Raw genomic sequence first — 21,246 nt, 5'->3', positions numbered from 1 at the left:
ACTTGTAAAGTCCGTGTTTATATCTTATGTATATATTACACAAGTTATCTCTTACTAAATAATTGCAAATTAAAATTATTTCAATAGCCTATTAATATATACTTTGCTAATTTATATACTTTGCTAACAACAACCTGTAAACCTGATTGCATACATGAGTGACTCAAAATTGTTAAGGAATTATAAATACATAACTTTACAAAAATGCATCAAAAGCAAGAGTTAAAAACTGCATGAATATGTGTAAGGGAAGTCAGGAGATACATGTAATACATTAAACCCGCATCTGTCATATCACGTGACAAAAGAACGAACCACTCAGACTTGAGACTCGGGAGATGAACTAATCATTTCTGTTTCCGGCACAGTCTGCATAGACTGGCTTATGGGGTTGTCAAGTGACAAACAAATGAATCGGATCCGTGGATTCGGTAGGTGAACTAATCATTTATGTTTTCTGTAAATGCAGCCTATAGGCCTATGGGCAAAATAACGAATGACTCGGGCATGAAGTCTCTAGAGTTGAGCTATAATCCCTTTGTTTCTTGTACAGATTTCAGAGTTTATATGACTGTCAGGAAATAATTAAATTACTTTTTCGTATAACTTGTCCGTAACTTAATTTAACATAAATGTATTTCTTATTATATATCTGATCAAAACTAGCATAAATAAAGGCTATGGGTAATTTGGCTATTAACATGCAACATTAATTTAACTCTGGTCAGATGAAGGAAAGACTTTGTTCATTTTGCTGAACGAGATTCAAACATCCATATTGCAAAAAATTCCTATCGCCTTCAGCGCAACACTGCTAGAGGCTGATCTGGGTTCAGTTTATGCAGGTGCTTGATATGCACTGGATTTCAGAATAAGAGGTCCTGTTAAATATGGCAGTTGCTTTATCGGCCCCGTAAAGAGTAGAACAGGAAATTCCTATAATGGCTGCTTTTATTTAACTCTGCAGGTTAAAATAATGAATTGCCCTCATACCGGGTATGACCTCTTGTTAGAGGGCTGTTGATATTTCTCAAAAATGAAAAGAAATGCCACTTAATGGAGCAGCCATTGATGAGGTCACAGCTGGCAGATGTCCCTTGCCACGTTCACGTTGGATTCTGTGTCCAAATAATCACATATTCTTGTGGAGTTCAATGTGTGAAGTGAACACAGCACATTTTGATATTTGCAACATTTTAATAACCATTTTACTCAACCTCCTTCAAATTCCTTCACACACGCTCTCAAATATAAACACAAACACAGATGGAAAAGTGTGCATTTCAGAGCAGTTCAGCAGCAGTTGTAATAGCTCTGAGTGAGATTTTGACATTGTTTCTGGCAACAGAATGTTTGCTCATTTATACAGGCGCAAAATGCAGTTTTTTTAAAGTTTTTTATGAGGAATATTCTAGGGTAACCTCTCTTTTGGTGCTTTTGTAATTTCTTGTCAAGTCCTTGATATTTCCAAGTTGTTTTGCACTTTTGTTCTTTGACATTCAAGAATTTATCATGCTAATTCAAGGCCAGGCGGCTGGTTTCCTTTAAGCACGGCTGTTACTGTCAGTGCCTAATGTCAGCACACGGGAGTCCGAACAGCTTGAGACGTCCTTCCTGTATCTTGGGCTCCTGCAAAAATCAGACAAATGAGAAAAGTTTACTTTCTTTAAAAGACTTTCACAAATGTTATGAATTACGCTCTTATCGTGTTTTTCCCAGAGCCGAGCCTATGAGTTTCAGCTTATGTATTTGTAATTTATTGTTTATTAGGTATTGTATTAGACCTTGGTACGTTTCATTGATTCACAGAGAATAAGTATTATACATGATATACAGGCACCCAAAGAATATTGTTGGAGTAAAAGGGAATTTTTGGATGAATGCAGTTGTTCTGCTCGGCTGACAAAACATTATTTTGTGAACTAGGTTGTGCGAGCAACTCTCAGAAAGGAGTATTTGGCAAATTTCAAAAGAAAAGGAACAAATTTCAGGCTTAAGCCTTCATTCTCAGTGGCACCAACCTGTGCTGTGAAGCTGATTTGGTTCCCTTGTTGTTGCCCTCTTTGATTTCAGGATATGGTGTCATTATCCTTGAATGAAAAATGACTACAGTTAATCCAACCCTTACATTTTTAATCTTTATCTTTCAGTATCCAAGAAACACGGGAAATTGATCACGTTCCTGCGCACATTCATGAAGTCCAGGCCAACCAAGCAGAAGCTGAAGCAGAGAGGAATCCTCAGGGAGAGGGTGTTCGGTTGTGACCTGGGAGAGCATCTTCTCAACTCGGGCCATGATGGTGAGCTTGCCCCCTTCTGGCCTTTCTCAGAAAAACTGTATCAGGTTGTCAATGCTGCAAGTGGTTTAGCTTGACACCAGCATCTGTGACTGCCTTTACCGCTGTGTGGGTGGCCTGGAAAGCATATCAGACCCCCTCCCCTGGAATCACCCTCGGATGCGCCTGCCTGGGTTGGTTGCCAACAGCAACCGATTGGCTTAAAGGGGTGTAAAGGTCAGAGAGGAATGGTAAGGGGGCCGTGTCTGGAGATTTCTTTCCTATTGATTCAAAGCTCCCAGGCAGCCTTCAACACTTGCTGCATTTGTTTGACTCCAAATCCTCCCTGAGCTATTGCCTGCCCTTACAATCCGAGCCTTGTCCTTTTCAAATGGCATCCACGCAACTTGGTGCAACTGCTCGACCATTACAGTTAGAGGGGGGGTCAACAAATTATAGCTTTTATTAAAACACTGTGCATTCCTTTTCTCCCAGAAGCAAAGCAGTGGTACCATTCACAAACCAGACATTACTCAGCTTAAACCGAAAAGCTATAGAAGGTCACCCAGTGGGGCGGGTTATGTAGATGAGCGTATATTGAAAGACAGTGTCTGGGTGTAAAACCCAGATCTGAACCTTATGCTGCTTCTTCAAACCATCTTCACTGTCCTCTCCCACCTGTGTGCACATACAGCTTTAATGTGTTTGTAAAGCGGGTGATGGCAGACTGTGTACTTTTCCTCTCAGGCGCTCCTAAACTTGAGATGAAGCACTTAGTCATTGGTATAGATCAGTCACATTAATCTAAAGCTTTTCAGATTAACCTGCACAGCTTTGGCTATACTTTGGTTTCATATAGGACTGGGTATATATTGCACAAAAGAAGAGTTTGTTTCCAAAATGAGAACTCCTTTTTTTTAACAAAATTAAAAAAAATTGTAATGTTATCATGTTTTAATGTGTTATTTAGCTGTATTTTTCTTAGTTATGTAATTGGAATGCACAATAAAAAACATGATTTATGTAGAGTATAGAATATTTACTATACTGGTCGTACTGCGTAAAGTGGGCAATAATTCTCTATTTACCTGTTAGAACAAAAAGATGAAGAGTTGAGTTTCCAATATATTTTGATGTATACAATTTCAGTAATATAAATGAAGGTTTTTGGTCATACCACCCAACCCAGTAGCATATTGTCATTCTTTGCTGCATTTTTGAAAAGATTAAATGGTTTTTGAGAGCTTAGGGAGCTTTATGCTGCTATGTAAAGAATTTAGCTGAACAGCTGCCTCTGAGGGATTCACTCATTGACGGAGTAACGTTTGTCAAGACGGAAGACTAATCAGGGTCGTCTGCATCTCTCTGACCAAGATTCCTCTGAATGAACTATTGCAAGGTCAAGTTGGCGATCAGGAGTATATCTAGAGCATCTGTGTACCAATAAGCTCTGGATAGCCTTTCTCTCTCTGTGTTAACTTTTAATCTGATGATCAGGTCCAGTTAGAAGCCTTTTCTTTGTGGTATGCCGCTGCAGTTATTGATATCATGGAGTTTGGCCGCACAAAGAATCTGGCATTTTATTTCACTGGCATTTTGACAAATCTAACACTTTACGTGCCAAAAATGATGCTTCAGTAACGTTTTGTCTAAACCTCTAGTCCCACAGGTACTCAAGAGTTGCACTGAGTTCATTGAGAAGCATGGAGTGGTTGATGGAATGTACCGTCTCTCCGGGATCGCGTCCAACATTCAGAAGCTCCGGTAGGACAGAAACCCACTTTCCTAATTACAAGTAGCAGAGATAGGGATTTATCAAACTCAGAATGAAGTGACTGAATATAAAGCTGATTCTAATTACACACATTCCCATTAGAAAAAGTATTATTTCAGATACTGGTGGTAATTAGTGGACTGGAGGAGAGATTAGATGGGGTTTATTGCTGACTCCTGCTGAAAGTTGTCTTTATGATAAAAGTTAAGAAAACAGAGAATAACTCAGTATGACCATCCAATTCTTTAGTGATAAACCAATATGTCGCTATATATATATATTTTCATTAGTATTCGTCAACCTTTATGCTGGGTTTTGCAAATATCTAATCAATAAAAAATATTAAACAGGCCTCGTCAATGTTGAAATAATTTCAAAAGTACAGTGTTTTTTCCATTTCCTGAAAAAAAAGCGAATTTGGACATCCGAGGTTTCGGAAGGACAATTTTTGTTCAGTGTTGGCCGATTTACAGAAACCATACCTCTTCATTGTGCCAGGTCCAATATAATGTATAATTAAACAATTTTATTGTTTGCATTTTTATTGTTGACAGTCAATTTTATGTAGAACTGTCGTCTGTTTCTTATGTATAATACCTTGAACTAATGAACTAACACCTTTTTGGTCAACCACTAGGTTCTTCATATGACTGGATCGAAATAATTTGAAATTAAAATTCACACTCATTATGTCTCTTTCTCTATTTAGGCACGAATTTGACTCTGAGCAGATCCCAGATCTGACAAAAGATGTTTACATCCAGGACATACACTGTGTGGGCTCCCTGTGCAAGCTTTACTTTCGAGAGCTTCCCAACCCACTTCTCACCTACCAGCTGTATGAGAAATTCTCGGTAAGCATTAAATTCACAAAGGCCTTTTTTCAGGTACGCAAACTCTAATATAATAGAAGGGAGCAGCTATTATATTAGAACAGCGTGCCCATACATATAATGTCAAATACTTTTCAGTTGTAATTCTTATTGTGACTGTGTGTGGGTGTCTTATCTGAGACTGTCGAATTCATTCTATTGATTGCTTTTAATGAGTATCCTAAATGCATTGCTGTGTCTTAGAGCGCTGCTTACTTCACAAGCACTTTAGCTGCATGGAAACAAAACACTGACATTTACAGCATTTCAAGACGAAAGTCATTACAGGAGAAAACCACAAGAGTAAAAAGCACATAGATGTTTTCAGGTTGCTATGGAGGCAGTGAGGATGGACTCATCGTGTGCTTCTCTCCATTCTGTAGCGCAGGGTGGACATCAACCCATTTTGCTGGGCTGAGTTTAGGAGTATTTATGTTTTTTGGTACTGTAGTGGATTTAGTAAACCTTATTTACACCATGTTGTCCTTTTTTAGGATGCCGTGTCAGCAGCCACAGATGAGGAGAGGCTGATCAAAATACATGATGTCATTCAGCAGCTGCCGCCTCCACATTACAGGTTCGTATATGACTACAGCGCCCTCTGCTGTCTGTTCTCTGATCAACATGACCTCATTTTTCAAACATTGCTGCATTGTTAATGATTTTTTGCATTGAGAACACCAAGTAATTAGAAAAGTAGTTCAAGAGTATACATGATTTAGGTAAATGGAAGCTGTTATTATAACACCATTCATTTGGAGTTACCTCATAAATCTAATCCAGTATGCTAAATTTAGACTGCATTCAGTATTTATGGATTGGTTGTTTAACACATTGTTGTTTAACATTCAGTTTTTATGCTTCCGTTTTAAGGACCCTAGAGTTTCTTATGAGACATCTGTCACACTTGGCCACTTTCAGCTATGTAACAAACATGCATACAAAGAATTTGGCCATTGTTTGGGCCCCCAACCTGTTAAGGTAAGATATTTGCATGTTGTAATGTGTTTGTTTTGAAAATGATAATGTTGTGTAACATGTTAAACTTAATCTGAAACCTTTATCTCCAGTGCACTGCTGATAAGTTTACATACATGGAGAATATTTGCGCAACTGAAAAGCAACTACATGGAAACTTTCCCATGTATTTATTTTAGATGCAAATGAAGAGTTTGGTTCCAAAATGAGAGAACTTTCTTTAAAAATCTAGTTTTTTTATTGTGCATTCCAATTAATATCAATCAAACCGCAGTTGGTTTGTTTTGATTAAAGCCATAATAACTCAAACAATAAAGCTAACTAACCCAATATAACCCAAGAAAATCATGTAAACACTATAAAATACATGATTTGTGAAAAGTTATCCAGTTATTGTGAATTATCTCATTTTGGAACCAAACTCTTCAAATATAAACGTAATGTAGAAACGTATGTAATTGTGGATTTTCATAACATGATGACTACAAAAAGCATAGTATTCTTAACTCATTTTTGCCTTTTATTAGGTCAAAACAAATAGAATCGGCTTGCTTCAGTGGCACTGCCGCATTCATGGAGGTGCGGATACAATCTGTTGTGGTAGAGTTTATCCTCAACAATGTGGATGTTCTCTTCAGCTCCAAACTGAGCTCACTCATACGAGAGGGAACAGGTATTCATAATGAACCCAAAGCAGTTTCATATTAGGGTTTCTATTTTATGTCCAAACTATACTCTAATTGCTTATAAATGTCTTTCTCTTTTTTTTCGCCTTAGGACACAATTCATTGTCTCGTCCTAAATCGTTGCTGGTACCCTCCCCATCCACGAAACTGCTGACACTAGAAGAGGCGCAGGCACGTACTCAGGCTCAGATCAATTCCCCCATCACGGCAGACAGCAAGTACATTGAAGTAGGAGAGGGGCCGGCAGCCTTACAAGGAAAATTCCACACAGTCATTGAGTTCCCCACTGAGAGGTATATAGCTAGCTTTTAAACCTTTATATTGTTGTGTTGTGGCTATACAGAACAAAGAGATGTGTGCCTGTTATTCCCATTAATATGTTATACCTAGTAACATTTGTTTCTAGGAAAAGGCAACCCATAAAGTCCAAAAAGTCTCCGGTTGGCAGTTGGCGGTCATTTTTTAATCTGGGCAAATCTTCCTCAATGTCTAAACGCAAACTACACCGTAACCCCAGTGAACCGAACGAACTTAAGGCAATGGCTTTGGCTGGTGAGTGTTGTCATGTGTACATTGAGAATAATTATTTCCTGTCTCAATATATGATGTACATGTTAATCCATTCATTTCTTACTTCATTGTCACCTCTCAGGAGGAAGAGGAGACACTGCTACTCTTCGGTCGGCCAAAAGCGAGGAGTCTCTCACCTCTCTACATAATGTTGAAGGTAAAATTGTACATGGAGTCTTGTTTGTTTCAAACATCATCCATCTGCAGTCTGTGAGTGGCACAAGAGCATAGCTGTAACTGCAGACGTGTGTCATCTGCTGTGGCTTTATACATTCAATAAAGCCATTACAGGGATACTATACTGAGTATTCCCTGTGATAATGGCCATGTATTTTAAAATAGTTTTAGGGAGCAGGCCTTTAAGGAATTATTACAGAGTTTATTGTTATAATCTAATTTCCCTGAGGAGAGGGAGATCACATTAAAATCAAAATGGTAACTAAGCCAGCTGTAGCATCAGCCAGAAACAGCTTAAATTGATTTTCGTGCTGTATACTTAGGGTGTGTGTAATCTCCATTAGAAATCTGAGTTAAATTGTAAATCAACATTAGGTTATGATAATGTTTCCCCTTCTTCTATTACACAGGCGAGTCTAAAGTGTACAGACCACGTAGACCTCGTTCCAGCAGTGACGCCCTGTCGGCTTCTTTTAACGGTGACCTGCTAGATAGCAGACAGCACTGTAACTCTTACGACAACCTGGGTCAAGGAGAGAGCGATGGAGACGATGGTCCAATTTGTGTGCCTGCTCTCATTTCTCCCCCACGCTCTGCTGATGATGTGGACCTGAGCCCCCCTGACATTGGCATGGCATCTCTAGACTTTGACCCTATGTCTTTCCAGTGTAGCCTTCCTCTGGCAGAGACGTCCATTTTCTCGCTTGACACAGATGCGGGCAGTCTGAAGCGAAGAACTGGCAGTGCCAGTAGCTCCGAGCCAGTCTCACCAATCAGAGCAAAGGTTACGAGCCATTCTCAGTCTCCAGAACACAGACCGGCCTTAGGGGATACTAATAAACTGCCCTCTGTATCAGAGAAAATTGCAGTTCAGGCCATTGAGGTCAGTGAGAAGTCAACTGTTTTGACACCTTTGAGGATCTCCGAATCGTCTGCCTCCGTGATAAGGATGGGGCCGGAGAACGCTGCGCTTAAGGGCTCATCTCCTTCATCTCCACTCGACTCGCCGGCCAATTTGAGCTCTCTTTCAAGAACCACTGATCTGCCCCTGAGTGAAGCCATTCAACAAGAGCTTCTTTTTAAAGCTGCTACCTTTGAGAGTAAGGAGAATAAAGACATATCAAGCATTGAATGTGCACAGCCACCACAGGCCACCTGCTGTGAGGAGCAGCCAGGTAAGCATAACTTAAACAGGAGTATGCCATCTTAATTTAATTTTAAATGCTTGACCCTTGATATCCCAGGTTTCAATATCTTAAGGTAATTTTTGATTTTTCAGGTTAAGTTTACAAAGCTTTTACCAGTAACACTGCACGAGTGTCCTAAATGTAGAAAATTCTGTCCACAGTGTGTAGATCTAGCACATTTAACATTTCCCTCTCATTCCTGCTTGTGAAGATCATCCTGCCTTCTCCTTGTTTTCAGTTCCCTCTGTTTTGTTCATCCATAGGAGCCGTAGTTCTGGACTCACCAATGGGCACCGTCCCAGTCAGTTCCGTGTCCCTGCTCCCTCCCCCTCCCCCACCAAAGAACGCTGCCCGCATGCTTGCACTAGCTCTTGCTGAATCTGCTCAGCAGGCCACCGTTCTCTCTCAGAGGCGACCCTCTGGACCCCCAACACCGGTCTCTCCTCTAAGGCTGCAAGAGTTATCGGAGACACTGGACTGGCCATCTGCTCATCAAACTCTGCGGTCTCAACCATCACTGGACGAAGCTGCTGTAGAGTTGTCAAAAATTTCAGAACCTGCATTTTCAGCACCTTCCACCTTGACTGAAAAATTAACTCGCTCAGACAGTCTGCATCTTGGCAAAGATAGCGGAATACCACAAAGCACTTCCTGTAGCAGCCACGATGTTGTCTCATCGTTTACACCAGTACAGAGTAATGTACCTTCAAGTCAACCTTCTCAAGTTTCAGAAACACAGAAAAGTCCAGAAAGGCAGCAGCCAGCTGTGGGCCAGACACCCGTGAGCACAACCACCACACCAACCATCAACAAGAATGCTTGTATTCAACAACCAAGCTCTGAGGTGAGCAGTACCACATTATCAATGCAAGTTTGAATGCTAACGTTGCTGCTAAGTTACAACTTCTTTAGTAAATACTCAAATTGGTGTTAAAATTCTGAATTCTAATATGAGGATATAACATTACAATAACTTAGCTAATGAATACTAATTAGCATGTTGATGTCCCTTAGCAACCTGATTGGAGTGTCCAGTCACATGACGTAGGTAATACCTGGCCTTAAGCCTTCATCGTTGTAGAAAATAACTATCAAGTGTCTGACTTTCATTAAAAATATGTCACATAATTTTCATGATCCAGGCCTTCATCAATGTAGAGTTTGTATATTCAAACCTGGGTGCTATCAGACCGACAGCCAGCTAGAGCTTGAAAGCGTTAACAGTAGGAAAACATGGTGATCAGTAGTATTGTTCCCATGGAAGCACCACTTAAGATAGTTGAAAAAAATTAATACATGGTCTTGCTGTGTGCCATTGCTTTATTTACATTGTCCCTATTTGTGCAAACGTAGAAAAATATGGCATTTCTGTTTGTGAAAAAAGTAACTGCTAAAGGAACAGTTCACCAAAAAATGAAAATCCTTCATTTACGCACTCTCATGTCATTCCAAACCTGTATAACTAAAAGGTATTTTGAAGAATTGTTGGTGACCAAACAACACCGCCCCCCATTGACTTCCATTGTATAATCACTGAAGCATTTCTCAAAATATTTTCTTTTGTGTACCACAGAAGCAAGAAAGTCATACAGGTTTTAACGATATGAGGGTAATTAAATGTTGGCAGATTTTCTGTTTTTAGGTCAACTATCCATTTAAAACTACTGGGATTACTGCACATTTCACGTGCACACCAAAGAAAAAAATGTAAGACAATAACGTTTATTTGTGCTTAACTTTAGGTCCATATGGCAGAAAATGTCCTTCCGACAAAACCCACAAAAGCATCAGATCAACCAGTAGCAATTCTCCAGCCTCAGCCTCAAATAAAGACATTTCGCTCAACATTTCGCTCTCAACCTCAAATTCAGCCTCAGACTCCGTCACAAGCACATCCTCAGTCTCAACCCAAATCACAGCCCAACGCTCGAGTTGCACCCACCCCGGCTACACCTATTGACATGGTGGAAAAACCATGGGAAGCCATAAAGCCTGTCCACCCCAAAGCAGATAGTAATCCTCAACATCACACTCATGGAGTGACACCTCCAGCACCCCCTGTTCGCACATTTGAAAGTAAACTTGCAATGGCTGCTCTCTGCCACACTGAAGGTGCAAACCCAGCCAACTTTCCCAATGTCTTATCAGAGACATCCATTAGAGGCTCAGTGGAGGAGACTCCCCCACAATCTCATCCACCTCATCGCAGGTCTTCCACTCATCAGTCGGGTTATATTTACCACTCGAAAGGAGAGGCGGCCCTACTGGAGCCTACAGCAGAGGCATATTACCATCAGAGGGTAACTCCAACAGGTCCGTCCTCAATGCCTTACCATTACCGTCCAGAAAGCGTTCCGCCGGATGTTTCCTACGTGTCTAAATCAGAGCCACAGATTACCTACAGGGGTCACGGGGATGGCCGATACAATACAATTGGACCACAGTCTTGCCACCAGTCCATCAAATCTCGTGGTCTACCCAGGGGTGAATACATTTCCTCAAGCTCCATACACCACAGCCACGCCTACAGCCCTGTAGATGGACCTACTGTTTACCCAACCATCCGAAGAGTTCACTCCCTACATGTGCCGCCCACCGCAATCCGCTCAATGCCGATTAACAGAACAGAGGTTCCACCGGACGATGAGCTTTTTTACTACCAGCGCCCAATCTACCATTGCAAGTCTCACCAACCTTCCTCTCAGACTGACTATCACGTCACACAACTGCAGCCCTATTTTGAGAATGGAAGAGTTCAGTACCGTTACAGCCCCTACTCTGGCTCTCACCCTTTGGAAGCCCCGTACTACGATGTGGACCATTATGGTACGATCCGCTTACGGCACGTCCATTCTTTCAGCGGTCAGGACACGGCACCTCTCATTAGCCGGTCTGGAGGGAAGTCCGGAGCGTATCACTACCATTCGCGCCATTTCGTTCCTTTAAAGGAGCACAGTTTTGTTAGCAGGGACATGCCCCCTTACGGTGGTTCAAAGGGGGGAGTTTACTTTGCATGGGACCCGGAGGAAGCAGAGAGGCTTCGTGTGCACTCCATTCGCAGAGAAAGCAGAGCTAGACAGAAGGTGAAGGGTTCTGTTATGTCTCAATATGACAACGTGGGGCACTACTTACCGATGGATATTAGCGGATTTGATACGTTACACATGCGCAGCAAATCAGATCCTGGCAAAACGGTGTTGATGGCCACTGAGGGAAAGGATGGCAGATACAACGTAGCTTCTGGGTCTCAGCATGCTCCCAGGCACCTGATCTCAGATCCAGATGTGCTCATGTATTTGGAAACGGAAAAGCACCGCCAGGGAAATGGAATGGGGGAGAAAGCCTCCAAACAGGGAAGCTCCAGGACCTACTCGTCCATCCATTCACATCAATCTCAGCCGCCACCACGAAGCATGCAGGGCGGCCATCTTGATCCAAAGTTTGAACCGGATAGCAGGATCGCTCAGCCTCGATATGAAAGACCTGATTTAGATCGGCACATATGCAGGGTTAAAGCCACTAGCGCGGTGAGTGACGATGAACAAGCTGCTCCTGTGAAGCCAACACCTCCACCCAAACCTGAGAGATCTCATAGCCTAAGAGAGCGACCACATTATAACCCATCCAGTCTTCCCTCTCATTTGCCAGAGAGCTTGGATAGAGACCACAGTGGATCCTACACAGGTCAATCACAAGCGCAAAGACAAAGCAGTGGCAACATTACTATACAGTCACACTACGACAACCTGGATGACTACCACCCAGTACCTCAGTCCCAAAGTTCAGTAGCACATCTTGGTGGATCTAGCTCCTATCACAGCCCCGGTTTCTCAACTCCACAGAGTAACAGGGCATACTCCACTGCTTTGGGACAGGGCGCTTTTATTCAAGCTGAGCTTTTAGCGCAGAGGCCCGAGGCAGAAATGAATGCTGAATGAACAGACAGATGGATTGTGGACAGAAACGGTCAATAATATTTCAATTAAAATGCAGCAGCCTCTGCAGGACAGTGGACTGCCTTCTGACTGTTTACATTCTGATTTTTAATCTACAAAAATACTTTTTACTGAAGTGAATGTACCATATTTCATCAGTTGTTTCAACAGCCACATTGTGACATGAAGGTGTAACTTGTCATATACTGTAGATATGTGATATTGATAAACGGTACATGAATCAGAACCAGAAGAGTTATGTATATCTGGAAAAAGAAAAACACTACTGGTTATGAAGTAAATCCTTTGTTCTGTTGTATTATTTGAAAAAGGTCTGGGTTTGGGTTTAATTGTGGCGTAAAGGTTTGCATTTTAGAAATGCATGTAATCTATCTTTTACAGAACAGTTCTGTGTACCTTGATATACTGTATATTGTGTAATTTATGGACGTAACAGTAACCGTGGAAAGAAAACGCTGTTGAAGTCATCCTTCCTACCTTTTACACACCGGTACAAATAATCTTCTCTTTAGGTTGGGGGCCCAAAATGTGCATTTTTCATGTCTGTGCCATTACTATTACATGATAAGGTTTAATCCCAAGCAACTGGATATGTTTATTTGTTTGAGAACTTGACTGACAAGTTTTGAAGTTGCTCTTTATTGTTGGAGTGACCAAACAATGAGCATTGTGGAGCGAATGTTGAGCATCTGAAGGTGAGAGTTACAATGTGAAGTGGCTTAGACACATTTTTCTCCCTGTTCAAGAGAAACATGTAGTAAACAGGTTTTTTGATACATTTAGTCATTTACAATTTTTCTGACTGATTTTAGACCTGCACCTTACTTAACCTATATTTAACAAGCTCCATTACTAAATTTCTCATATACACACTTTGCTTCGTCTGTGTTCTTTAATATGAACCACCTGAATACTCCATGAACTAAGTACCATTTAATAAATTGTGCTTTTTACAGTGTCAAAGACAGCACATTTCCCACAGCCAGAATCTCTGAGATGGAGATACCATCATTTTTATTATTTAAAAGACTTTCTATGAAAAAGGGACCCATGTTTTACTTTGTTGTTGTATTGACAAGTCATTGCATGTTCCCGTTCTGTCAGATAATAATTAATATTTTATAACGATGCTTATAAATTTGTGTTTAAGTTCAAATGATCCAAACTCTGGGTGGTACCATTTGTATGTAATTGATTCTCTAATCTGTTTTTTGTGTTTTGCAAAGTTTTATGAAGTTCATTTTCATTGCCGGCACGTTGACAATAATCTGCCGTAGTTTCTTGTTTTTGTTTGTTCTTTAGACTGTGAAAAGAAATTATTGGGTGGCTAGTGTGGAGAAATAAAGGCACTCATGTAACATCTGTTTAATGTGACCAAACTGATATCTTATAACAGATTCTCCATTTGCCCTCCCCTCCTTAACGGAGACCTTAAGCATAACAAGCTTGTATGAACCTGCAGTCTGATATCTTTAGAAAGTAACCCTCTACAATAGGGTTGTATTTGTAAACATTAGGTCATGTTAGCTAATGCATCTACTAAAGCTTTTCAGCATTTATTAATCTATGTTAATACTCATTGTTGAGTTGTGTATTTACAAATGTTAACAGAGAGACAACTTTTGTTTTTAAAAATGTATTCGTAAATGTATCCTGAAATTAACATTACGATTAATAAATGCCGTGGAAGTTTTGTACATTAGGTAACGCATGGATTAACTAATGTTAGCAAATACAACCTTGTTGTAAAGCGTTCCCTTTTAGTCAGAATGACACTCAGCATTGAATGCACATTTTGATTACATACATTATTTTGAGGTGTAGCTAACAAGTGAGTAAACTCAAATTAGCAATATTTCCATGTTACAACATATTTAGAATAGTACAACTAGAGCTTTTTTACAGAGTGCCTAAAAATATACTATATACGTATATGATAATTTCCATCCATAAAAGACAAAGATTGTTTATTACAAATGATGTACCATCTTTATTATAAATATAGATGGTACATTATAATCCAACAACCTCTACACATTTAAGGAGCCATCTAGCAAAATCTTGTATACATGTGTTGGCTACTACTAAAATACCAGTATGATCAGAGATGCCATAGTTCAAATATATATGTGTGATAGCATTTGGAGCACCTTAAAACCAAAATAAAATTCAGCCTAGCTTGGGCAAACTGATTCATTGATTCCAGTATTTATTGCTTATATAACCATCATTATAAGCCGTTTCACATGTGAACTATCCAGTAATTTAAACATAAAAAATAAATTAAAAAATTTCACAATCCTAAACATAGTGCAATCAAAGTTGCACATCCCAACCCTTGTGTGCTCACAATACACTACATATTCACTGTGTGCTCGAAGTACAACACGAGATGCTTCTGTATAACTCATCTAAAGTATTGGTCAGTCTTTTTATTTTGTCAGCTGCGACAATGCAAGGTATATGCTAACAATATGCCTAATGAGCTACTACCATTCACTTGAAAACAAAATAGCTAGATTTCGCATAGAAATCCACATTTCGTTTAGGTTTTAGGGCAAAATAACAAATGTGCACCCACACAAGTACAGAAACTCAGCAACATACTTATAAAACGTGAATCGGTGACCCCCTTTAACTGACCTACATGATCATTATTGATAATGGATGGACTTGTCGTCGTTTCATCTATGTACCAATGTTTGGGGTGTTTTCATGTAAACTTTGTAGGGCGAGGTCCGACCACTTCATCTCTTGCTCTTTGACTGACTCGGTAGATCCCCCGTTGTCTTGTTCTGCTTCTGGAAGTTCACTCTAGGTCAGAAGAAAATGGATTATTTCTGGTAAATCCGTGTTTCAAACTAACCCCATACACGACAGACTGCAGTGCATGGGGTGCTCAAAAGCCAAACGTGCCTTTAAATACCGCGCCAACCGATAAAACACGTCAACGCGTCTGTTAAAATCCAACTATTGAATTAGCCTAAATTACCAGTGGGATAGTCACGTCCTCATATGGCAATCTATCCTCTCTCCAGGCATCATCTGTGAGATCGAGAACTCTTCCGTCTCTCTGCACCTCACTGTCCATGCTGTTCCCTTTCACGAACAATTAATAGATCAACATAACTGAAATACGTATTGTAAATGACTAATAAAACCTTCTATTTTATAGTGTTTCTGTGTACTAAAATAATACAAAACCTACAGTCCTGCGCCAGTCCCAACAATGCGGTTTGTTATTATGTCGCTTTTTGATGACGACACTCCATACAGATGGGTTCCTTTCTGCGAAATGCACACATTTAAATATTTACCACACAATGGTAATTAAAAATTTAAAATGAATATAGTCAACTGGGTTTAGGTGACAGGTAAAACTAAATGTTTATTTTTTTCTGTAAATGTTGTGAGGCTCTGTAACGCCATGACCAGATATCTCAACTGTCCAATCAGATGTTGAGAAACGGCTCACGCCGTGTTGACGTGATCCGCTATTGGCTGCGTGTCGCTTTGCGTAACAAATGATTTAAACAGCGAGTGCAGCTGGACAGCCTACCTGAGAGAGTTAAACCTACTGCTGTCTGCGTTTGCTTGTCTTAAACGGCACCTTTACAGGTGAGCCCTACATATACAACATTTAAACATGATCATTTGTTGTCAAAATGATTTTAAATTCATTCTGTATATGTTCTTTTTACGGTGTTATTGAATTGATCTTATTGGGTACACGGACCAGTATTGTAGAAACCCCGTATCGTTAGTTATTCTGTATTTCTCTGCGCAGTTTTAGGTTTTGTAAGTTATTTATTTACTTCAAATCTATATTCTTGTAAATTAACATTTTAGGAACTTAACATGCATGATTGTTATGGATACAACGTTGTTATCAGCGTCAACACAGATACATTATTAATTTTATTGAAATTGATTATATTGTGTTTTCCTCATTCAGGGTCAAAGATGGACCTTGTGCTCAATGTTGCAGATAATTACTTCTTCACTCCATATGTGTATCCATCATCATGGCCTGAGGACGAGGCCCTGCGACAGATCATCGGTTTGATGGTGGTCACTAACCTGGGTGCTGCTATCTTGTATCTTGGCCTGGGTGCTTTGAGCTACTTTTTAATTTTTGACCATAAATTAACGCAACACCCTCAATTTTTGGAGGTTTGTTCATCCGTTCAACCACCTTCTGTTTCTTATTTCCCAGGTTTAGGATAGTAGAAGTATAATAATATGTTTTTGTTATATTTTTGTCCACAGAATCAGGTGCAGCGAGAAATAAAGTATGCATTGTGGTCTTTGCCTTGGATTAGTATACCTACAGTAGCGTTGTTTTTCGCTGAGGTCAGAGGGTACAGCAAACTGTATGACAGTGTTGAAGAGTCGCCACTTGGTAAGTAAACAAAATGAAATTTGATTGACATTCAAGGAAATAAATCTAAGTGCGAGTTTTGTGAATAAATCTTTCTGTCTTATGAATAACTGCAGTTATTCATAGACAATTAAGTGATGCAGAAATCACTGGCTTGAATTTAATGTAATAAAGACAGATTAGACACATTAAAAATGATAAAAACATAAAAGAAACAGACACCACTAAATTGAATATTTATAATTAGAATACCCCAGGGATTCAGGTTGTCAGATGTGCTTTGGATAGAGATAATGCCCATAGCAACTATCTCAAACTATTTTTGCTTGTTTTCCAGGTTGGCCAGGGCTGGTATTCAGCATGATGTCTTTCCTGTTTTTTACTGATATGTGTATTTACTGGATTCACAGATTCCTTCACCACAAGTTGATATATAAGGTATTTAAAATGGCCACAGAAAGCTCTTTAGATTTTCCAAAATTTTAAGTGAATCAAAATTTTGTTCATTCACACTTGTTTGTTTGTACATTTTTATTGAATATGTTTATTATAGTTATGCTTTCAGCTACTTCTCGCAGCTCAGTTAAACACATTTGCATATACAAACACATTACAGTATTTAAACCTGTAATGCTAAATTTACCATCTCCCCAATCAACATAAAAAGTGCAAAATCTATGTTGTCTTAGTGATGTTCTTTATCATTAAACATTTAATATTCACATACTTTATCACCTTTTCCCTTCATTCAGTATTTTCACAAACCTCACCACATTTGGAAGATTCCGACTCCATTTGCCAGCCACGCTTTCCATCCTGTGGACGGATTTCTTCAGGGCCTCCCCTACCACATCTACCCATTCCTCTTTCCTTTACACAAGGTTCTGTACCTAGTCCTGTACGTGTTTGTCAATGTCTGGACCGTTTCCATCCACGACGGTGACTACCGCGTGCCCAACCTGCTAGAAATGGTCATTAATGGTTCAGCTCACCACACAGACCATCACCTCTTCTTTGACTACAACTATGGGCAATATTTTACCCTGTGGGACCGCATCGGAGGCTCCTACCGCTACCCTTCTGCGTTAATGGGAAAAGGTCCACACGACTGCATCAAGAAGTTAACGGCAGAAGGAATGCTGAACTCAAATGGCATTAATGGTCAAAATAATAATAAAAACAGCTCTCGTGTCAAGAAAGAGTAGGTGGACATGTTAAAGCAGCACAAATTATTTTCAAGGTAAGCGGTTAACGCTTAAATTTCTTTCTTTTGTAAAAGGGCTTAAAATATTGTATAAAGGACTTATAATTGAATTAATCAATTGTGTATAAAATGTGTTTATCCTTGCCAAATAGAAACAAGCAACACATATTTCAATCTTTGCCAAATAGAAACGTTTGCCATGTAGGCATTCTTGTAATTTAATACGAATTAAATTACCATTTAACTTAATATTGGCTTCTGTCAAGTAGGCGTCTATAATTTTGCTGTCATGCTGGCAGGACTCTCATTATAATACACCTGACTCGACCTTTGAAATAAACAAGACTTTCTTGAAAGCTCAGTTTGTCTATAAACTGATCAATGTTATAAAGACCCCTCTTTACATTAAATTGTGAAGGTTTGGCGAATCACAGTTATCTTGTTTTAAAAAAAAGAGAATGTACCCTTATATGAATTGCATGTTCTCTTCAAATAAAAGATAATGTATGTCACTGGTGTCGCATTATTATTGTTGTATATTCACAGTGCGTTCTATTAAGCACTAGCTTCCATGTGACACAAAAAAACAGCCATGTTACACACATGCTCAAATTTGTTGGTACCCTTACAGCTCATTGAAATAATGCTTCATTCCTCCTGAAGAGTGATGAAATTAAAAGCTATTGTCTCATGTATACTTGCATGCCTTTGGAATGTCATAGAATAAAGCAAAGAAGCTGTGGAAAGAGACAAATTATTGCTTATTCTACAAAGATATTCTAAAATGGCCTGGACACATTTGTTGTGACCCCTTTTTATTAAAATATAATAAATAATTGGATTGGTGATATTTCAAACTAATTTGTTTCTTTAATTAGTATCACACATGTATCCATTCTTGGTATCTGTCATTCAGCCTATTTAAGCGGAGGAAAGTAGTCACTGTGCTGTTTGGTATCATTGTGAGCCCCACATTGAACGTGTACCAGAGAAAGCAAAGGATAGAGTTGTCCGAGGAGCTCAGAAAGAAAATAATAGACAAGCATGGTAAAGGTAAAGGCTGCAAGACCATCTCCAAGCAGCTTGATGTTCCTCTGACAACAGTTGCAAATATTATTAAGAAGTTGAAGATCAATGGAATTGTAGCCGCTCTCCCTGGGCACGGCCACAAGAGGAAAATCAGAACAGAGGGATCTGCAAGTTCACGGATGAAAAAAACAAAATTTCAAAGTGAACACCATATCTATAGTGAAACATGGAGGAGGCTTGGTTATGTTTTGCATCTGGCAAAGGGTGCCTTGAATCTGTGCAGGGTACAATGAAATCTCTAGATTATCAAGGCATTATGGAGCGAAACATACTGTTCAGTGTCAGAAAGCTCTGTCTCAGTTGCAGGTCATGGGTCCTCCAACAGGATAATGACACAAAACACGCTGCTAAAATCACCCAAGAATGGATAAGAACAAAACATTGGAATATCCTGAGGTGGCCTTTTGTGAGTCCTGATCTGAATCCTATTGACCATCTATGGAAAGAGCTGAAACTTGCAGTCTGGAGAAGGCACCCATCAAACCTGAGACAGCAGGAGCAGTTTGCTCCGGAAGAGTGGGCCAAACTACCTGTTAACAGGTGCAGAAGTCTCATTGAGAGCTACAGAAAACATCTATAGGTTGTGCAACAAAATATTAGGTTAGGTGTGATATTTTTTATTTGTTCTTTTATTTACAATATTATATTTAATAAAAAATCAAAGGGAAAGTCTTGATTTCTATTAAAAATGGAATAAGCAATGGTGGATGCCAATTACTTTAGTCCGTTTCAAGTTATTTCAGAGAAAATTCTGCATGAAATGCATTCTTCGTTTTTTGTGGAGGGGTACCAACAAATTTGAGCACGTCTGTATAAGTGGCGTAATACACAGTCACAATAACTCCTTTTACATCAAATTTCTCACCACCCAGGGTTTATGATGATATTGTTGTGGTTTTAATGACTTATTGTACATTGTCCCTTACTTATTCTCCATTCTGACAGACACATTTACTGGGGCAAAGAAAGTCCATTGTTCATTGTGGACTTAGGATATTGAAGCTTGATAAGCACTGAAGTTTTCTTTTGTAGCATAGCAACAGTATAAACTGCATCATCTGAAATACAGAGGGAGCTGTTGTATCAAAATTGATAGCCAGTTGTGTTTTGTCCAAAAGAGATGCATCTTTTCAGAGCAAATGAAATCGTTTCAATAGTTTGACTAGCAGAAAAACGGACAATTTAAAAGGCATCAAAACAAGAATTTATATAAAAAAGATAAATTCATTTCTTTGTTAACAAGGCTTCATGAAGCTAATCATACAGCTTATTAACATTTAACGCAAACAAAACAAAATGAAATGAGTCATATGTATTCTTTATACTTTAAATTAGGAGAGACTCATAGGAGAGAAACATCCAAGTCATGCATTGTGAGTTCAATTGAATGCATGCTCATGTTAAACAAACATCTTTACAAGCTGATTAGTGTCTATGGCAACTGTTTATGATTTTTATGATTAATACATTTCCACAAAGGTTATGACGGGGGATTAACACAAGAACTAAGATGTAACCTTGGATGTACATTTGCATATTTGATAAATTGTATGTGTCTATTGAAGCTGAACGATTGCCTTCGATCTATAGATCCATTTGTTTACCACGAAAGTCCTCCTTTTGCATTAAATCAGCCGAGTCTACGCGAAAAGCATATGATTGTTAATTTGTTATATTTCTTTTTTTTCATTAATCATGATTATCAGTCACCCTTTGTGCTTGTCACTTAGTTTTGCAAATATCTAACCAATAAAAAGTGTTAAAAAGTGCTTGACAACTTTGACAACATAGTATTTAATCAGTTAAAATGTACAGTGTTTTTTTTTCTTTTCCTGACAACAGGGAATTTGGACATCAAATAGCGAAAAAAATAACACGTAAGGACATTTTAAATCATCCTCACAATTTGGCAATAAATAAACCAAAATCTAACCTCAGGTTTTCGTGAGGGTTTGACAGTAATATCATCTTTGTATTAAATCATTGCATGTGTGGCTGCTGGTGTGTGATAACATATTGCGATTATGAATGTATTTTTATTATTTATTGTCTTTAAGAAATTGACTTGATCAAAATCATATGATTATTGATTTTTT

At 39.1% G+C, this 21,246-nt stretch overlaps 3 protein-coding genes across 3 annotated transcripts in view; 2 read left to right on the top strand and 1 right to left on the bottom strand.

Annotated features, from left to right (window-relative positions):
• Nucleotides 1-12,463, top strand: part of arhgap32b (Rho GTPase activating protein 32b) — a 71,255-nt gene extending 58,792 nt beyond the window's left edge. Inside the window, 12 exon segments of the mRNA XM_079486975.1 lie at nt 2,151-2,300; nt 3,938-4,040; nt 4,760-4,904; nt 5,417-5,499; nt 5,796-5,903; nt 6,428-6,573; nt 6,678-6,879; nt 6,993-7,138; nt 7,239-7,313; nt 7,744-8,508; nt 8,784-9,364; nt 10,263-12,463. Coding sequence (XP_079343101.1) covers nt 2,151-2,300; nt 3,938-4,040; nt 4,760-4,904; nt 5,417-5,499; nt 5,796-5,903; nt 6,428-6,573; nt 6,678-6,879; nt 6,993-7,138; nt 7,239-7,313; nt 7,744-8,508; nt 8,784-9,364; nt 10,263-12,458 — 4,700 coding nt within the window. The 3' untranslated portion in view covers nt 12,459-12,463.
• A 2-nt stretch (nt 12,464-12,465) lies between these two features.
• anapc13 (anaphase promoting complex subunit 13) lies at nt 12,466-15,821 on the bottom strand. Its single transcript, XM_079486974.1, has 3 exons — nt 15,685-15,821; nt 15,469-15,575; nt 12,466-15,290 (listed from the first exon to the last, which is right to left on the bottom strand). Exons 2-3 carry the CDS (start codon nt 15,565-15,567, stop codon nt 15,165-15,167), a joined length of 225 nt encoding a protein of 74 aa, XP_079343100.1. The 5' UTR covers nt 15,568-15,575; nt 15,685-15,821; the 3' UTR covers nt 12,466-15,164.
• Nucleotides 15,822-15,991: 170 nt separating this feature from the next.
• On the top strand, nt 15,992-18,572 carry sc5d (sterol-C5-desaturase). Its single transcript, XM_079487142.1, has 5 exons — nt 15,992-16,094; nt 16,432-16,649; nt 16,746-16,878; nt 17,195-17,295; nt 17,610-18,572. The coding sequence occupies exons 2-5, from the start codon at nt 16,440-16,442 to the stop codon at nt 18,060-18,062; spliced, it is 897 nt and encodes a 298-aa protein (XP_079343268.1). The 5' UTR covers nt 15,992-16,094; nt 16,432-16,439; the 3' UTR covers nt 18,063-18,572.
• Nucleotides 18,573-21,246: the final 2,674 nt, after the last annotated feature.

The sequence above is a fragment of the Barbatula barbatula genome (assembly GCF_947034865.1).
Source record: "Barbatula barbatula genome assembly, chromosome: 22".
In the NCBI taxonomy this organism is placed as follows: Eukaryota; Metazoa; Chordata; class Actinopteri; order Cypriniformes; family Nemacheilidae; genus Barbatula; species Barbatula barbatula.
Note: the sequence above shows the minus strand (reverse complement) of the source record. Positions and strands in the feature narration are given on the sequence as shown.